The sequence below is a fragment of the Apteryx rowi genome, unplaced genomic scaffold (assembly GCF_003343035.1).
Source record: "Apteryx rowi isolate R43461 unplaced genomic scaffold, aptRow1 scaffold_137, whole genome shotgun sequence".
NCBI classification, from domain to species: domain Eukaryota; kingdom Metazoa; phylum Chordata; class Aves; order Apterygiformes; family Apterygidae; genus Apteryx; species Apteryx rowi.
In genome coordinates this window covers 170,650-187,845 of record NW_020447608.1, presented here as the reverse complement: position 1 = coordinate 187,845, position 17,196 = coordinate 170,650, and the positions used below count along the sequence as shown (strand labels likewise).

Here is a 17,196-nt window from a genome sequence, read left to right as displayed (position 1 = left end):
CAGCACTGTTACCTCCCAGAAAGCATTTTTCTTAGTTACCTGGTGCCGAACTTGACTTTGCTCCAACAGCTGTCGAGACTGAAGTTTCTGCTGCTGGAGTTGCTGCACAGCAAAATGGAGCTGATAGTTGGGATGTGCCAGCTGACTCCCTGTCATCTTGTTGTAAACACTGTTCTCCAACTCCCCTTCCCAGGAAAAATGATCACTCTCCGGAGCCCTGAGAAAAGAAGAGCCATCACATCTTCATCATTCTGCATATACGGACTCTTGCTTATAGGGCACTATTGCTTCCTAAAGATTCCTTACTACCTAGCCAGGTAGGAATTTGTATTAAGTGGCCTCTGGCAAACACAATACCTGCCGCAGGTGCTATGTGCCACCTGTGGCCTTGCCAAAGATTTTCTTGAAATCCAGACTGGGACCGTATTACCAGTCATAACATCATACTTGAGGGAGAATAAAGGAAGAGAAAAGAGAGGGAAAACTCAAGACTGGAGCATGTCCATGGCTGATTAACTCTGAAGAGAGGCAGAGTTGCAACAGAAGAAGAGCTAAAGATTCCCATCGTTGGGGAGACAGGTATTTGTTTGGATTCATAAAAATTTTGTTAATACACTAACATAAGGCTTATACCAAGCATACATATGCTGCAGTGAGGGTAGAATAAAAGACAGACGTGTAGTGTAATACCCACAGAGGGGACAAAGGACTGGTAGGGTAAGGTTGCAATTAGGGCAAATATTGACTCTATACAGTTACAGTTCAAAAGACCTGAGGGGAGTGAACGTGGGTTCATTTCTTTCATCATCTGAGTAATGTAAGTCTGTCTCAGACTAGCAAAAGCCTCCTGCAAAGATGCAGGAGTTCTTACAACACAGGCTTATATGGTGGTAGTTCAGCTGTGGCCTGCAACATGATAAGTGCTAACAGGAGCTCACTGGCTTGCTTTGAAGTTTGTAAGCCTGGGCCAGAAGGCAGCTAAAGCACACGTCTACCCAGGGGTTAGGGGCTTTGCAGAGAGCAGGTGGCAGACTGACAGGGCCACGAGGTGGCCTGAAGAGGCTACAATGGCCCAGCAACCCACACACCCTGTGTTCACAAGACAGGATGCCATATGGCCCACTGAATCCTGACACTCTGGCTAATAAAAACTTCAAGCCTCAGTGCCTGAGCTTCCCAAGTCCCTTCTGAGCTCTGTCATGATTCTCTCAGCCACTCTTTCCAAACATTTCCTTTGGGTTGCTCATGCAGACTTCCCTTGTATATCCTGTGCATGTTATAACTGCCTGGCATGTAAAAGACACTTTGTGCTTCCGTTTTATGCCATGATGCAGAGTGTAGGTCATGTTTTTTGCAAGGGGTTTACCCTAGTCTCCTCATTTCATGATCCTATCTCAACTTACATCCTGGATTCTTTGAATGTGTCATGGGTTCCCCTCAGTGTGTTACTGCCTCCCCTGTAATCTTCACTATCAGACCAACCCCTTAAAATGTTCTAAAGGATGTTTGAAACAAGACTGGAACAACTCTGACAGCCCTACGTATTCTCCCCCAGTGACGGCCGAATGCATCCTTTTCAAAGAAAATTGAGGACAAGGACTCTAAACACCAAAGGGTCCCTCTCCTCCTCAGGTTCTCAGCAACAGAGGAATAAAACAGCCCATCAGAAAAGGAGTTCAACTACTAACACCTCCACCTAGCTTCCTTGGGGACTCCTCCTGCTTGGAGCACCACTACCACTTTATTGCCTATGGGGCATCAGCTGTAGGTAGTCATTTGTAGACTTCTCTGTGCAAGTGATGCCACCCATGCTTCCTCAGTCCTGTGCTTGTACTGTACCCCAGTGCAAAGCTGGATAAATGACTCTTGCTCTCTACTCCGTTTTGCTACCTCACCAAGATTTTCAGTTTCAATTCTTCTCCTTTCACCAGTGCTTGGAAAATCGTGTAATGTTGCAGACAGTACTCAGGCCTGGAAACCCAAGTTATATAGGTCTGAATCTGGCTCTGTGGTTAACCTTGGGAGAGCTGCTTCCCTCTTCTGAACCTGCCGTTCCCTTTCTGCCCACCTTTGGGAGCAGGGACTATCTCTTCCTACTGCTTTATAACATGACTGTTCTCTAACATCATTCAATGGCTGTAAATGCTATTGCAAAGTTTAAATATATATACGTTTTAAACATCTCCTCTGTTTTTCAGGGTTCCTCAGTTTCCCCTCTTAAAATGCCTATAATTTTTCTCCTCCTTTCTAAAACTCCCTTAGATGCTCTTTTTCCTCTTGATTCTGTTAAAGAATCTCAGGTATTTCCCCCTTTCTCTTTCGCGCTCCTTCCTCAAACAAAACGAGCACAGGGGAACCTCTACAGTGGTTACATTCATGATATGCATATTCTTTTAACCTTCCCCACAGTAGTGGGGTCAAGGCTCTCTACTGTTGTGGTTTTATCTGCAATTGCTCAGCTCTGCAAGGGTACCACAAGGATGTATGTGTGTGTTGTTGGCCTCCCAGCACTGTCCCCTACCAGGCACAGAATGCCACAAAAAGCATAACTTAAAAGAAGGACACAACAAGGCACAAAGGAATCTTCAAAACGATCCCCAGCTGTCTCCTCTCCGATCCCACCAGTTCACCACATGGCTTATCATCAGGTTGCTGTCATCTGTACCCTACCCCCATCCCAAGAGTAATAAATGTTCCTTCCATTGCATAGGTACTGATTCCATCATCCCTCCAGATGTTAAAGCCCTCTAGACTTCTTTGCCAATGTATGAAGCAGCTGCAGTCTCTGTAATCCTCCCAGTAAAGTCAGGTCGTGCTGACAGCTGAAAAGCATAAAGGACTGTGCTGGACTGCGATGCACCCTTTGGGAGATAGCTGGGGGTCACTGCAGACCAGCACTTGAAACAAACATCAACTGCAGCAGATACGAAGCTGAAGAGGAGCATTCAGGAGCTCTGTTAGTGTCACCTTAGTGCTCGGTAAACAGCCTGATTAATTTCTCATCAATACCACTAATGGACCATTATCTTCAATACCTCCATTTTGAACTAAACAACATTTTGCTTGCCCATTTTCCATGGAATAACGTTTTCACACCAGCAATTTCTCAGTTGAGAAAGATTTGATAAGGTCACTCAAAAATGTCCTTTAAGAAACTAAGCCAACATAGGATAAAGGGAATACTTTCTCATGGAGTTAATAACTAGTTAAAAGACAGGAAATAGAATAAATGGACAGTTTTCAAAATGGAAGGAGATCGCCAATGGGGTCTCACAGACATCCGTGCTATGGTCTCTGCTGTTTAAACTATTTATAAGTGATCTGCAAAAAGAGAATGAATTTCATTCAAGTTTGTTGCTGATACTCAGCTACAGAGAATAGTAAAAATGAAAGTCACTATGAAAAAAATGCGAAAAAACCCTCACAGTACTGAATGATTAGACATTAAACTGGCAGATGACATTCTATTTAACAACTACAAAGTCATGTACGCAGAGAAACACGATCCTGGTTTTACAAAGCAATGGGCTTTGAACTAGTTATTTCCCTTCAGGAAAGACAGCTTATAGCTATAGCTGTAATAGATTTTTCTATGAAAACATCAGTAAAATACAATCAAGTGTTAGGAATTATTAGGAAAGGAATATGGAACAAAACTGAGAACACTGTTATGCTACCATATAAACCCAAATCACATCCATCTCTTGCATACTGAGCATAGTTCTACTCCATGTGCCCCCTCTCATCTCAAAAAGCGTACAGTAAGACTGGAAAAAGTACAAAGAAACTCTGCACAGATGATCAAAGGTATGGAACAGCTTATATACTGAGGAATGACTAAATAAATAAGGACTCTTCAGCTTGGAAAAGAGACAACTGAAAGGAAGTATGAAAAATATCTATAAAATCAAGAACTTCAGGGAAATGGAGAATAGGGAACAACTAGTCACCGTTGCTCAAGATACAAGAGGTAGGCAAAACCTGCCTACCTGATGATTTCATCTGGTTAAAGCAAACAAAAGGAGGTACTTTTTCTCCTAACACATAATTAAACTGTGGATGCCTTATTACCACAGGAAGCTAAGGATGCCAAAAATTTACAAGGGTTCAAAAATGATTAGACAAACTCATGGAAGCAAAAGCCACTAACACTATTCACATACAAAGATATCACCTCTCGGCCAGAACATCACTGAGCTGCAGATTGCTGAGATCTAGAGAGTACTAGGGAAGTATCATCATCCCATAACATCAGCTAGTACTCTTCCCTCAGCATCTTCTATTGGCTACTGGCTGAGCAGGACATTGAACCAGATAGACCCGTGGTCTGACCTAATATAACCAGTATTGCTTATGCATCAGGGACCCGAAACTAAACCTGTCTCAGGCCTGAGGCAGAAGCTAGAGAATTCAGTCAAGCAGTCTTTAAGGCATTCAGTCAAGTTACAAGATTAATTCTAGAAACTAACACTTGTTCCAACTCCAAACCTGCAATGCATAAATTCTATCCTTTGATACAAAAGAATGCTTGGGAAGCTCAAGACCGAGTGATCCATTCTAAAACATGAAAGTCAAGATGAAATGGAGGAGATGAAACTGATGCAAATGAAAACTCCACTGAAGTTTGTCCTGCTTATAGCCAAACTGGCTGTGTGCCATGGAGATGACACAGTGACTACAGTCTGTAGTAGGGTGAGGGCCACTAACTGAATGGCAAAACTTTAGGATCATTTCCTTGATCCTCATTTCTTTTACTTTGACGTATCCAGCACAGGATTTACTATTACAGAAATACAAAAATTGGAGACTGATGGTTCAAGTTTTTTACAAATGCATTGGGATTGCTGCCTTGATCCAGCATTTGTCCATTTCAATGGGCTCTCAAATGCTTGCCTTTGATTTCTAACCTGATTTAACCTACTTTTTCTGATTTAACCAATATTTCATGGTGCAGCTTCTATTCTCAGCCTCTGCCTGTTAGCTGATTTATCAAAGCACGACAGCACATTTGGGGTCTTCCTGAAGCTAGCTTTTCTGCTTAAGGAATTCTACAGTAAACTCAGCACAGTAATGAAGGCTGGAAAAAGGCTGTAAGGGGATAACAGATGCTTAATAGATGCTACAGAGCTCACATGGTAGAAAGACTATATAAACTGGGGGAAAAGCTTTGTCACCTTTTTAGATAAAGTCAAAAATCACCAGAAATGCCCCATGCTCCCAAGGGAAATGAGTCTCCATCAGAATAACTACTCACAGACCTGCTTCTTTTCAATGAAGTATCATTGCTTGAACACTACTGATTGCCTGTATGCTCATTTGCTCACATGGACAGATCATAGATACAGGCATGGATGCACATGCATGCACACACACATACACACACACACACACACGAAACAAATTCCTGCCAGTACCACCAGAAGAGAGAGGGTTTCATTCTGTCAGCCAGGCTAGTTGTGAGCAATCTTCTCACAGCTCAGGGGTGTTCAGGATTATTTATGGGTTGCTTAGTTTAGAGACCTGGCCAGGATTCAGGCCTTCAGTATGTGCAGGAAATCTCAGCCTTGGCATTAAGGCCCATCCTTTGTAAGCAAGATTCCATCCTTCCAGCAGTTCTTAGGGCTACTCAGTATTTCTGGCAGGAAACCCGCTGTGCTCCTTTCTTTGAACTGTAATTTTCATAAAGCCTGGGCCAGAATTCCCCCTTCCTCTTCACTGACAGCCTAAGAGCTCTCTGCTGCAAGTTTTTTTTTGCGTCACAGAAGGTACAGGTTTGCCTCCAAGAGCAATTCCAGCAGATCTCCATGCTATTATGATCCCAGCCCAGCCTAAAAGTGCTACAACACCACACACCAGTCTTCATGTTCTCTGCTTCTGAATTCCCTTTCATGCTTTGGCTCTCTAAGAGGACCTCATATCCAATTCATTAGCTCTCTTCTGATGTAAGCAACCCTTATGCAGTCAACTATCTACACGTGTGCTAGGAACTAATATTAGAGGTCTGTTCATTGACTACAGAATAAAAGGTTGTATGCAATCCAGCCTCTGTATGTGAAAGATGGGGTGATGAGCTCTTACGAGAAATGAGAGAGCTGGTCTTCTGTGCCCACTTCAAATGGATTTGAAGGGAATTCCCAAGACTGAAACTGTAGAGAATGGCTGAATGCCATCCTCTGAGAAACTTGTAGTTACTAAGAACCATCTGATGCACAGCAAGTCCCTGCTGAAAGAATGACACTGGTAAGCCTGCACTTCTTCTAGCACCCACCATTCCAAAGCAACTCATTCAAAGCATCTGACAAAGCAGGGTCTTCTACAACACAGCCATCTCTGGGATGAGTCTTAGAGGACAACAAAAGACAACAGAAGAGGACAGGGCAAAGAAAAATCTTTACCCAACTGAAACTACAGGGAAATAATCAGGGAGGAGTATAATGCAGGAATAGAAGTGATTCAGAATATAATTCAGGATATAATTTCTCAATCCAGAATTTGGATTTAAATTGGGTCTAAAACATCCAATGTTCTCAAAAAACAATTAACGATTTTTAAATACCACAAATGCTATGTATAGGGCTTTCATTTATACTTTGACTGAAGCCTTCTTCCAATGGCACAATACTGACTCCTGTGTGCCAGGCAACAATAGCAATTCATGAAGTATGCTGGTGTTCCAGATATATCACTTACTAAGTGTGAACTTATGAAACATTTGAAAAGTGCCTACACCCCACTGAAAAGGTAATGCAAACTATGTTCAAATTACTTAAGAAAATGAAGCTTAGGCATTCTTGAAAAATATTCTTCTACGTTTAACCCTGCTTAATTTGTGAAAACTGACAGGATCACAGTGGAAGACACTATGGCTGGAGGTCTAGCAAACTGAAAAAAATTATCCTTTCAGGTGTGGAAACAAGCTGACAATGAAAACATTTTAGAACCTTTCCTGTAAAGGCAGGAGTTAAAGCGGAACAAGGGCCATTGCTGGCAACAGGGGAGCCCAAAGCATTTAGAAATCAGTGATCCCACCTTGCCATGGAATGCAAGACAATCTCAGGCCCACAGGGCATTCAGGTGATACGACAAGTCCAGGAAGCTTTCAGAATAAAGCCTTCCTGGGCACCAGATTCTAGAAAGTAGTTGGCATTGCAACTAATGATTCTGTCTAGTGTGGCAACTCCCAGCATCCTGCTGACTTGTGTTCAGGCACTCAGAAAAACACAGAACATTTTATCCGGCAGACTACATGCTTCTTCCATCCCTAACAATAGGCCCTAGATTCGGGCTGGCTATGGAGAAATGATAAACATAGTGGGACGCAACCCAGGACGCTGGGGGCCTGGCTGGGGTGCAGGACTGTTGGGCCTCTCACAGTGCCACTTGCCTCAAGGCCTTTCTTTGTCTTTTCTCCCTCTTTCTCTCCCCTCAGCTTCAAAAGCAATAAATTAATTGAAAAATAGAGCAACAAGTCTTTGAGAATGGTTTCCTCCTGGCCTCTCCTGTTATCAGGAATGTCTAAGAAAGAGTGACTTTGGTTCAGTTTAGTCAGCAAGAGCCTGTATTTTAGCATGGTCTGTAAATCGTACAGCCACAACATGCAAGTCCCTAAAGCACTCAGCAGCAGCTACGCTACAAAGGTAAAGAAAGGTAGCTTTCCAAAAACCAGGGAAGAACAAAGCACTTTTAATATTCCTAAATGAGCTGTGCCTGGGACTTTGGAGATCTTCCGAAGCCCAGGGAGCTGTCCAGAATTCTCAACAGTGCAGGTACATAAAGACAGTAAAGAGGCAGGAAGCAGCTGGCCTATATAAAACCAGGATGCCATCACCTGGCTTGCAATCTGCTTTCAAGCTCTGCAAGAGAAGCCAAGGAAAAGCTTTCAAAGTTAATGAGCAGTCTGTCGAGGCTGTGTTGGCACAGCAAATGTGTGGAACTGCATTCTGGGTTCAAATCCAGTTCAAAGCGACAAATACAATCTCCCATGGTGAAGGTGTTGCAGAGATGTAGGAGAGTTTCTGTAGCAGACCATCAGTCGAACTTTCCCCTCTTAGTGACGAGGCACAGCTGCAGACCACTTGTAACAGTTTGAGTCTCAGTTCCTCAGCTCCCCACTTTCCCAGTAGCTAAAGCTACTTTTACCTACATAACAGGTAAGAGAACAGTCAGTATCTTTGCACCATTAGACAGCAGGAGGTGTACAAGGCCCATGTGAAAACCTTGGGACCGAGCGGCACATTGGTTTAGGGAAAGAACATGAGTGGATCTGCAGATTTAACTACAACTACCAGACCAAGATCCATTCACAGGTTAACTGTAATAGCTACCAGAGGCACAATTCAAGCATCCCAGGACATTTTAATGTGTTTAATTACTAGCAAATGTCAGGAGTCCCTCTCTGCTATTCTCACAATTCCCCTTTTCAACCGAGAGACTTGATGTTGTTACAAATATTTTATTCAAAAACAAAGATGTGAGCAAAAGCATCCAACTCATCTCCTTGTGGTGCAGGATTAGCACATGTTCTAGTGGCTGGAGCAGTCCATGCATTCCCAGCTGCACTACTCTATAGGCAGGTACATGTTCAGTGCCCAGAATTTTCCCTGAGATTCACAACTAAACCTATCTTTTCTTCCATTTTAACTGCCTGACCTTCCCTTTATTTTGGGTCTAAACCTCCACCACTAGACCTCTCTCCCCTTAGAGCCTAGCCAACCTTGGCACACTTAACTCCCTTCATCTTTTCCCTTAACTCAGTCCCTTTGGACCTTTGATTACATATTGCTTTTCTCTGAATTTTCTCCAATTTATGAATATGGGGGGCTAGTAGGGTGCCCAAAACTGAACACATTATTCCAGATGTGGATGTACAATAGCTACATAGGGAAAGCCCATTGCCTCCTTGCTCATTTACTTCATTCTACAAGTGCTATCCAAGTTCATTGGCTTCTTTCTTTTTTTGTTTTCTAGTATATGCTGCTGTCCAATTTATTTCTTTCTCCCTGGCTTCTGTAAGTTATTCTTGCTTCTTTACCTGTCATCAAATACCTGGCTTTTGGAGCAAAAAGTGATTTTCTTACAACAATGGCAATGTAGTGCCTATTCACTGCTGCAAATCAGGAATTAAGTGCATTTCAGGGTCTCCATATCTAGGCAGAGCCATGAGTACAGCAGGTTAGAAATTAGGTGTATCAAGACAGCCTAGCAGAGGACCAGCAGGTTGAGATTAGGTTTCCCCTGCAGTGCTCCATAATCTGCCTAAACTATTCCCGGACTTAGCTGGCATTATCAACCTCTTTCTTTCAGGAGTACTAAACCTGGCAGCCTTCGTAAATGAAATGAAATATTTACTCTTCAGTGGAGCCAATTTTTATTGGGCCCCTAGTAGCATCCTTGGCTCCATGCCACGTACAAAATACTGTCAGCCTCTCTGATCTGGGAAATACTTGGCAGGTAAACTACATTGTTTTTGCTTCTTCTTACACAGGGCAGCTTTGAAATTCACTTATACAGCGACTAAATCAAGAAAACTAACAGACAGCCGGCTGGAAAATTCAATGCCTCCATCCTATTGCTGCTCGTCAGGTCACTGGAGAAGCAGTGAAGGCAGCTGAACTTATCTCCTCCATGTGATCCACATTAACAAAATCACACAGCCTTTCTACCCTCAAATAGTGCAAACACAGAGGTGAGCTATACTGAATGGGACGTGGTTCAGGGCTCTGGTTTCCTGCACATACTTTCACACCTACAAACACAGGCAGAGCCTGCAAAAACTTTTAATGGCAAGACATACATATGATAAGATTAATACAGATGAAAAAGAAGCCTGCTATCATTTCTCCCCTCATAGCGAAGCTTTGGGGAAGATTACCTACTTAAATCTGACATGCAGTTGCCTGAACTGCTCCCTCTCCCACCACCACCTTGCCAATTTTAACGCATTAAATAGATGTGAAGCTCAGACAGAACAGATGGACTCTGAATGAAGGCACCTCACTGTACTGCCTAGTTTTGCCTTGATTAGGGTAAGTCATGTCAGGCTTAGATAACATGCTATCTAAGCCCCACCTTAAATTTGATCACTTTTCCTAGGCCAGGCAGAGTCTCTCAGGGGAATATACACACTACACAGAATTTGAAGTACCAGGAGCTTAGGCACAATGTTGCACCCTTACAGAGATGGGAAAGGTCTTCTTCACTATATAGGTTCCACTGTAAAATCTTGGCATGGATCAGGTGGATTAACACAAAATGTGACTTGTATTGAGTTTCTTCTAATCTTGCTCCTATCGTTGTAGGCAAGTCTATTGAAAAATCAAACTGAAAAAGACTGGTGGGCTCTATCCATTCCCCGCCATACATTTATTAGTGCTTTATCCGAGCAGATTTTGTATTTTAGGGGTGGATAGCGGCAGTATCACACGAAGATGAAAGCATAATAAATAGACATCGCTATCTGTTTAGAATATACTTTTCATTGAGCCTGTAATAAAAGTCAGTGATCTGCCACCTTCCTCGAAATTCATTCTCCCTACCTTTCTTCAGAGAGGTAGGGGTTAAGTCAGGACCAGTAAGTTAGTCCTGCACCCTGTAATGCCTCCTTTGAAAAGCCGCTCACACAGTTTACAGGGAGAGAGTGAGAGTGCAGCTGCTGTCCCAGCCAACATTTGGTTCCTATTACAGTGAATAAATCCCCCCTCCCCCTTTTCTTTTCTTTTTTCCCTTTTTATATTAAAAGTCCATCAAACACATTTTTTTCTCCTTAATATTTTCCATTAAGTTTCCTCCTGTGTAGGCTTTCCCAGAATGCTGTCCTCCTTGCTATATGTGCTAAAGCAGCAACTGCAAAATCCCACTGAATAAAAGAATGGAGAATGAAGGGAGCAGCTCAGGGCCCTTTTTCAAATCTCAAGAGGCAGGTGAAAAGTTACCATTGGGCTAAACTGGTGAAATATAGAGCACTTGAAAAAAATAAACAAAGAAACAAAAATCAGGCTGTTGACTTTGGTAGGGTTAGGATTCATGAGAGCAGGGAGAGTACTCAAAGCCCTCTGCTTCTCCTAAAAGCAGAAATACCCTGCAGAGCTAAATGCCCTTGCCACCATGAAGCCTCCCAAAAGACTCAGGACAAGATAGTATTACACTACAGGGTTTTAAGGGGCTTTAAGGGTTCCTCCATGGTTGTGTTTCCCAGGATTCCACCTGAGGTCCAAATGACTTTTTGGTTGTGTCATATGACAGTGGACTAGAGATGCTACATGTTCCTAATTTGGGTTGTTTTGTTGTCTAAATATTAAATACCAAGTACTCAGAAAAACCTCTAAAGAACATGACAAGTCTCTAAACTGCAGTGAAGTTCATGAAAGCAATCAACTTTGCTTGATACCTTGTACATCTCTCATCTTGTTACGCAGTACATGGAGACCCTCCATGTCTAAAAGACACTCTGCCGAGTGTCTTTTGGAGAAGACTTGATAAATTTGACAGGTTAGATGGTCTGTTTAAGGGGACAAAGCATGCTGAAGTATACAGTTCCCTGACATCATGCCTATAAAGTCTGAGGCCAAGAATCATAGCCAGATAACAGAACTTCACAAAAGAAGCAACACATCTACATTTATAATCTGTAAACCTAAAGGGAAGGCCCAGAAGCTATTCTGTGTTTCAAGAGCAAGGATGTGCAAATTCATCTAATCAAGGCTTGTGGAAAGTCTCATCTGAAAGCTAGTGTAAGTTGGGCAACAGTGATATTAGAGAAGCACTGTGGTGAAAGAGGTGGAATAGTAGTATGTCACCAGCAAAACGCAACTCTGGTACCATTCAGTAACACAGCTAAAGCTGTGCAACATCCAGCTGCTGAAGCAGAGTGAAATAAGAGAAAAATATAAAACAAGAATTCAAGGTCATTCTCCTTGCTGTGTGCTTGCGGTTAACACTTTCTTGGTTTTGGATAATTCCTCAAACAATGATACAAGGGCAGAGTAAAGGTTCTCAAGAGTCCTTTTCCCTTAAATAACTGAAATTTATCAACCTAGCTCCAATGTAACGAAGCTAAGGGAATTTCCCATTAAAAAGAATATTGACTTACACAGCCCCCTAAGCCTGATGGAGCTTGCCTGCTGGCCAGAGAGGCATCTCTAGCGCTCTCATTTTCCCCATGTTCTAACCTTGATTTTTTATGTAGCTTCCTCTCTCTTGGCCCCACAAACAGATTTAGATAGGATAACAAAGCCTGGCAACATACAGAGTGGATTTATTTGTGAGTGATCTCCCACCTGTTAATAAAATTTTTTTTCTCCTCAGGTTTCCTTTGCAGTTTTGTTATGCTGGAACTAAGGGAGCAAATTTTTATCTCCACCTCCTGTACAAAGATCCACTCACCTGCTGTGGCTCCTGAACCTTTAACAATGGGTTAGAAAAAGAGTAGGAAGGGGAACTGGCAAGGTCTGCATCAGCACACACTTTCTAAAGTCTATAATAAAGTGATTAAAGAAAATATAATGGTGGCAGTGGTGCTCTCAGTTCCACAATCAAAGAGAGAATAACTGCATGGTTATCACCTATTGCACAAACATACCCAATAACTGTCTATATGCTGCTTAGATAAGAGACCATCCTACCACGCACGCAGCAGCAACAAATACCACTGATACAGAGACCACAGATAGACAGTACACAAACCATGACATATACGTAAACTTTCAGTCATCCTAAGAGGAGCATGGCTCATTGGCACCAAAGTAATCCCAGGGCTGTGGTGCTAGTTATTTTACAGCTGGAAGCTTTTCTGGAATCCCTGCAAGTTTCATGATGCTCACACAACACTGTTTGTACTGTAAAAGGTAAGCGCTATTTCTCCCTCACTCACTGGCCACCTCCCTTCCTTAGAGTTAATGGAAGATATTTTGCTGGAAGTAGTTATTTCAACCAAGGCAGCACAAACTCTAAGCAATTCTCTTTTCAAGCTAAATCTGTCAGAACTTTTCCACGTCCATAGTGTTCCTTCTAAGAATCCTTCAGAGACACTCTACTTGCAGAAAACTGCCTTTCAGAAAAAAATTCTGCCCTATGAACACACAGCATTTTTTTTAAACAAATTTATTGTAGTTCAGTACTAGCTAAGATTCAGCCCAAAAAAATGACTTCAGAACTGAATAGTAGATCCAATTTTGAGTTGCATATTTTCAATACTGAAAGAGAAAATATTTTAGAAAAATCTATAGGCAACACTGGAATAAAGGATTACCCCACCTCCTTCCTGAAACTTCCCACGCACCTGTCCCCCTCTATTGTCAGTGGTACCAGGAACTGGTGATGACATACCAGGATTGGACTATAATGGACTGAAGGAAAGAATGGAAAGACTTTTATTTTTATAAAGCCTCACCTGAAAAAAGCATGTTCTTCAAATACTGCACAGCAAGAATCTCCCTATTTTCTGGCACTTTTTCCTCCAAGTATTAATACCACAGAAGTGTGCTCCCTTGCCAGAAAAGTATTCCAGTTTATGACAATTTTGGCTTTCTTGCTGCTCCTTTGTTTTAAGCTATGCAGAAAACAGTCCCTGCTCCACTCCTAATGTTCCATAAATTCCGATCTCCTATTGGGATCTATCTACCTTTTCATCTGCAGAAGAGAACAGAGCTCAACGTACAGCATTTTCAGTAAGCCAATGTTTCAATAAGAATAGCCATGGAGCTCAACATTCAGTGAAAAAAACTGTTACCACATCTCCTTTGTGGCAGAGAATTGTTAAGACAGTAAAGGAGAAGTACCCAGCTAACTACCTCCAGCAGCTAGAGCAGTGAATGGTTGCTGTACCCACATTGACAGAGACTTTATGTGAAGCCTTGGACTAGCCTTGCATTTCTCTATGTCTCATGTCTCAATGTCCTATGGGAAAAATGATCTGGCCCCTCTAGTTCCAGCAAGGAGTTCTGAGGTTTCATGGTTGTAAATCTCTGCCTACTGTATGTGGCTGTGACAGCACAGAAGATTAAAATTATTATAATTATTTTGGGAGGGGCTGTAATGCAGAAGAGAGGTGGGCAAGCAGTAATTAGAAAGGCAAGGAAAACTGGAGTGAAGTAAACTCATTACTCTAATAGGCCAAAGCAAGTGCAAGGTGCTTCATTGACATGTGGCATGAGGCACTGTAACCCAAAAAGTACAAGATAATAGAGCCATTGCCCACACTCTTGGTTTAATTACTTTTCTCCTATTTCCTTCGCTCCATCTTGGCATCCATAAAGAAGAATGCAACACAAGAAGGCTGGGGGCAGAAGTGCTGCATAGGGCTGAGGCAACATACCTGGCAGCTGCTAAAACAAAACTTCAAAGTCTGGGCTCCCTTTGAAAACCCATCAGGCAAAAATCACTCCTCCCCTTCAGCTTCTTTAGGAGCTGGTACACTTAACCACTTCAGCATGTTTGGCAAGTCTACAGCCACTTCCAAAGTAGGAAGCGGAGTAGAAAATTGTGGGAGAATCCCCAGTCACTCAGTTATCTCCCTCTTTTCTCAACAGGGAGCAATGTGCATGCTGACCAAGCAGGCCAGCTGATGGATCACAATTAGACACAGTCAATAGAGGATTTGTCATTACACCTTTGAAACTACAGAAAAGGCCCAGGCTTACCTCAGTAAACTGGGTTGATTATACTATTCCTCAGGAAACTGCTGAATCTGTTGACAGACAAAGTCTATCATTGGAGGAAGGTGCGTAAAAGGATCTTCAGATAAGTACTTCATATAGCACAAAGAGCTGGCACACTCTAAAAGACAGTTCCCAGGCTTGTCTAGGATTTGTTGAAAAATCCCTCTCTGTCAGACCCTGTCTGCAAAAGATGCTCAAGTTGCACAATGTGTACTTGCATCACCTAGAGCTTGAAGTCTCTTATGTGAGATTTCTGCCTCAATATACAACTGCAGGCCAGGAGGTGGAGACTGTAAGCACTGGCACTTAGCAAAAAGGTTTACGTTTGGGTCCTTTTGAACAGGCATACATATCTGCGATATTTCCTCTTCTAGTGTGGGCAGAAGGATCTGTGACACAGTTGTATCAGCTCAGCTGGTCAACCCAGGTCCATACTATTATATCCATTTTTTTCCCCTCAGAGTTTGAGAATGATAGGAATCTAAAGATTGTGCTGTTCTCTTGGGGATGCAACTTTTTCTTGCTTCCATAATGACTGGTTTTGGATAGGCCTTTCATTTGCTTGTTTTTCTGGACTGTATATGGGTGAATATTTCTAATGACTGTGAAAAATCAAATGCCAAGAGCAGGTATCTTCAGAGGAAGTGCAATAGCTTTCATAGGAATTTGTGGTTAAAGATGAAAAAAAAAAATTATGCAATCCCATATTCCAATCCAACCCAATCCCTTTTTCTACAGCCAAAATGGAATTGTTTCCTACAGCATACAGGGAAAATTGTCTAATTAGTCAGAAGCTCCCAGACTCAGGAACACAGATGGGAATCATGGAATCAGTACCACACGAATTTCATCAAGTGATTGCATGTAATGCTAAGCATGAGCACATCAAAGTTGCAGCTGCAGATGCTAAGCCCTTATAAGGACAGACTAAAATATCCCAGCTGTTTAGTAGAATAATGTCCTTTCAAGAGATCCCTCCTAGCATAGATAAGGCACGCCAGAAGACAACAATAACAATGGTGTCGAGTGACTGAACAAGACCTCTCCATTATATGCCACTTCTTTATACTGATGCCTTTCATGATGTTTAAGCAAATGTGCTAAACACAGTAGACTTTTCTCACAAAGGCCATAACTGGTGCATTACTGCAGACTCATTTTCTGTGAAAAGACAAATAAGAGTACAAACATGGTCTCCAGATGGCTTGAGCTGAACACAGTAACATTCGCTAACGGGCAAATCTTGTTGTTATATACCATGCTTATGGCTCTCTAGAGACTATTCAGAGTATAAGACAGTAGATAAGCTCTCACTTGCATAAAGGTGAATAATAGACATTAGAAAAAGACAAAGTAATTCATAAGTGAAGGTGGTACCTACTTTTGCTACCTAACAATATGCACCATAAAACTGGTTTCTTAACACCAGATTAAGATTTGGCTAAATAAGATGCAAACATCGATTACTTTTGATTTTGTAGCAACAAGTGGAAAAATTCACAGTCTATGAAGTTACATGATATCAGGAATTCAGATAATTTCAGACACATGCAAACAACAACAAAAAAACCAGCAATACAGTTCTCTTTCTTTCAACAAAAATACTCCTCAATAACACAGGTGTAAGGAAACCTATTCTCACATATTCAGGTTCTGCAATTCCCTAAAGGTCATTATATGTACACACAGAATTTGTTCTGTTCAGAAAATATCAGTAAAGAAACCTCTGTAGTACTTGAATCATATTCTGTCCCATATGCTTCTTAACAATCTAGAAATCTTTGCATAACTTTAGTTTTCTTTACACAGCTAGTAGAGGATACTTTTCATATCTAAATCATTTAGGTTAGCATCAGTGGCAGGAAAATGGAATTTCACAAACAAGTGAGCAGACTACTCTTTCCAAAACAATATCAAAATCAGTTATGCAAAAACAGAATCCTGAACAGAAGGACAAAATATTTAAGTGACTAGAAACTGTTAGACTATTGGATTGAAATTTCTTGAAATATACCAAAACAATCCAATTATTAAAACTGGATTTTCAAAATTATTTTACTAGCCATTAAGTTATTAAAATGATTAAATTTATTAAATATATTTATGAAAAATAAAATCAAAAATTAAAAGATTTGTGAATATTAATAGACAGCAGAGAAAAAGTTGTTGTTCCTAGGGAGTTTTAATGCAACTCATTCTACTTTAAATTACAGCTCCTTCTTGAAGGTTTTCCATTTTGAAGAAAGATTAGTAAGTTCTCAATATTAAAAAACAAATTTTATGAAAGCCAGCTGTTCCAAAGAATCTTAATGGGCAGCCTTTCGTTGAAATTGTTCATAATGGATAAGCTCTAACTTCCTTGGTTTTCATAAGAAATTTTGAAAATAGAAGCCTACAGACCATAAGGAACCAAAATCTCATCCTCTTATAGAATACCTTGAAAGATACTATACATTGTTCTTTATTAGAAAGAGATCTGTTTATCAGTGTACCTCATCTTAAAAGCAGCAAAGTCTCCAAAGAGAGAACACTTCTAGTGTTG

General features: G+C 41.5%; 1 protein-coding gene across 14 annotated transcripts in view; it reads right to left on the bottom strand.

Annotated features, from left to right (window-relative positions):
• TTLL5 (tubulin tyrosine ligase like 5) overlaps positions 1-17,196 on the bottom strand; it is a 135,369-nt gene that overhangs the window by 27,486 nt on the left and 90,687 nt on the right. For 11 of the 14 annotated variants that reach the window (XM_026057165.1, XM_026057171.1, XM_026057172.1 and 8 more), the window contains one exon: positions 40-217. In XM_026057165.1, coding sequence (XP_025912950.1) covers positions 40-217 — 178 coding nt within the window. Of the gene's footprint in view, positions 1-39; positions 218-7,596; positions 8,140-15,736; positions 15,816-17,196 lie in introns of those variants that run through there. The other 3 variants (XM_026057180.1, XM_026057174.1, XM_026057173.1) reach the window with 3 other exon arrangements.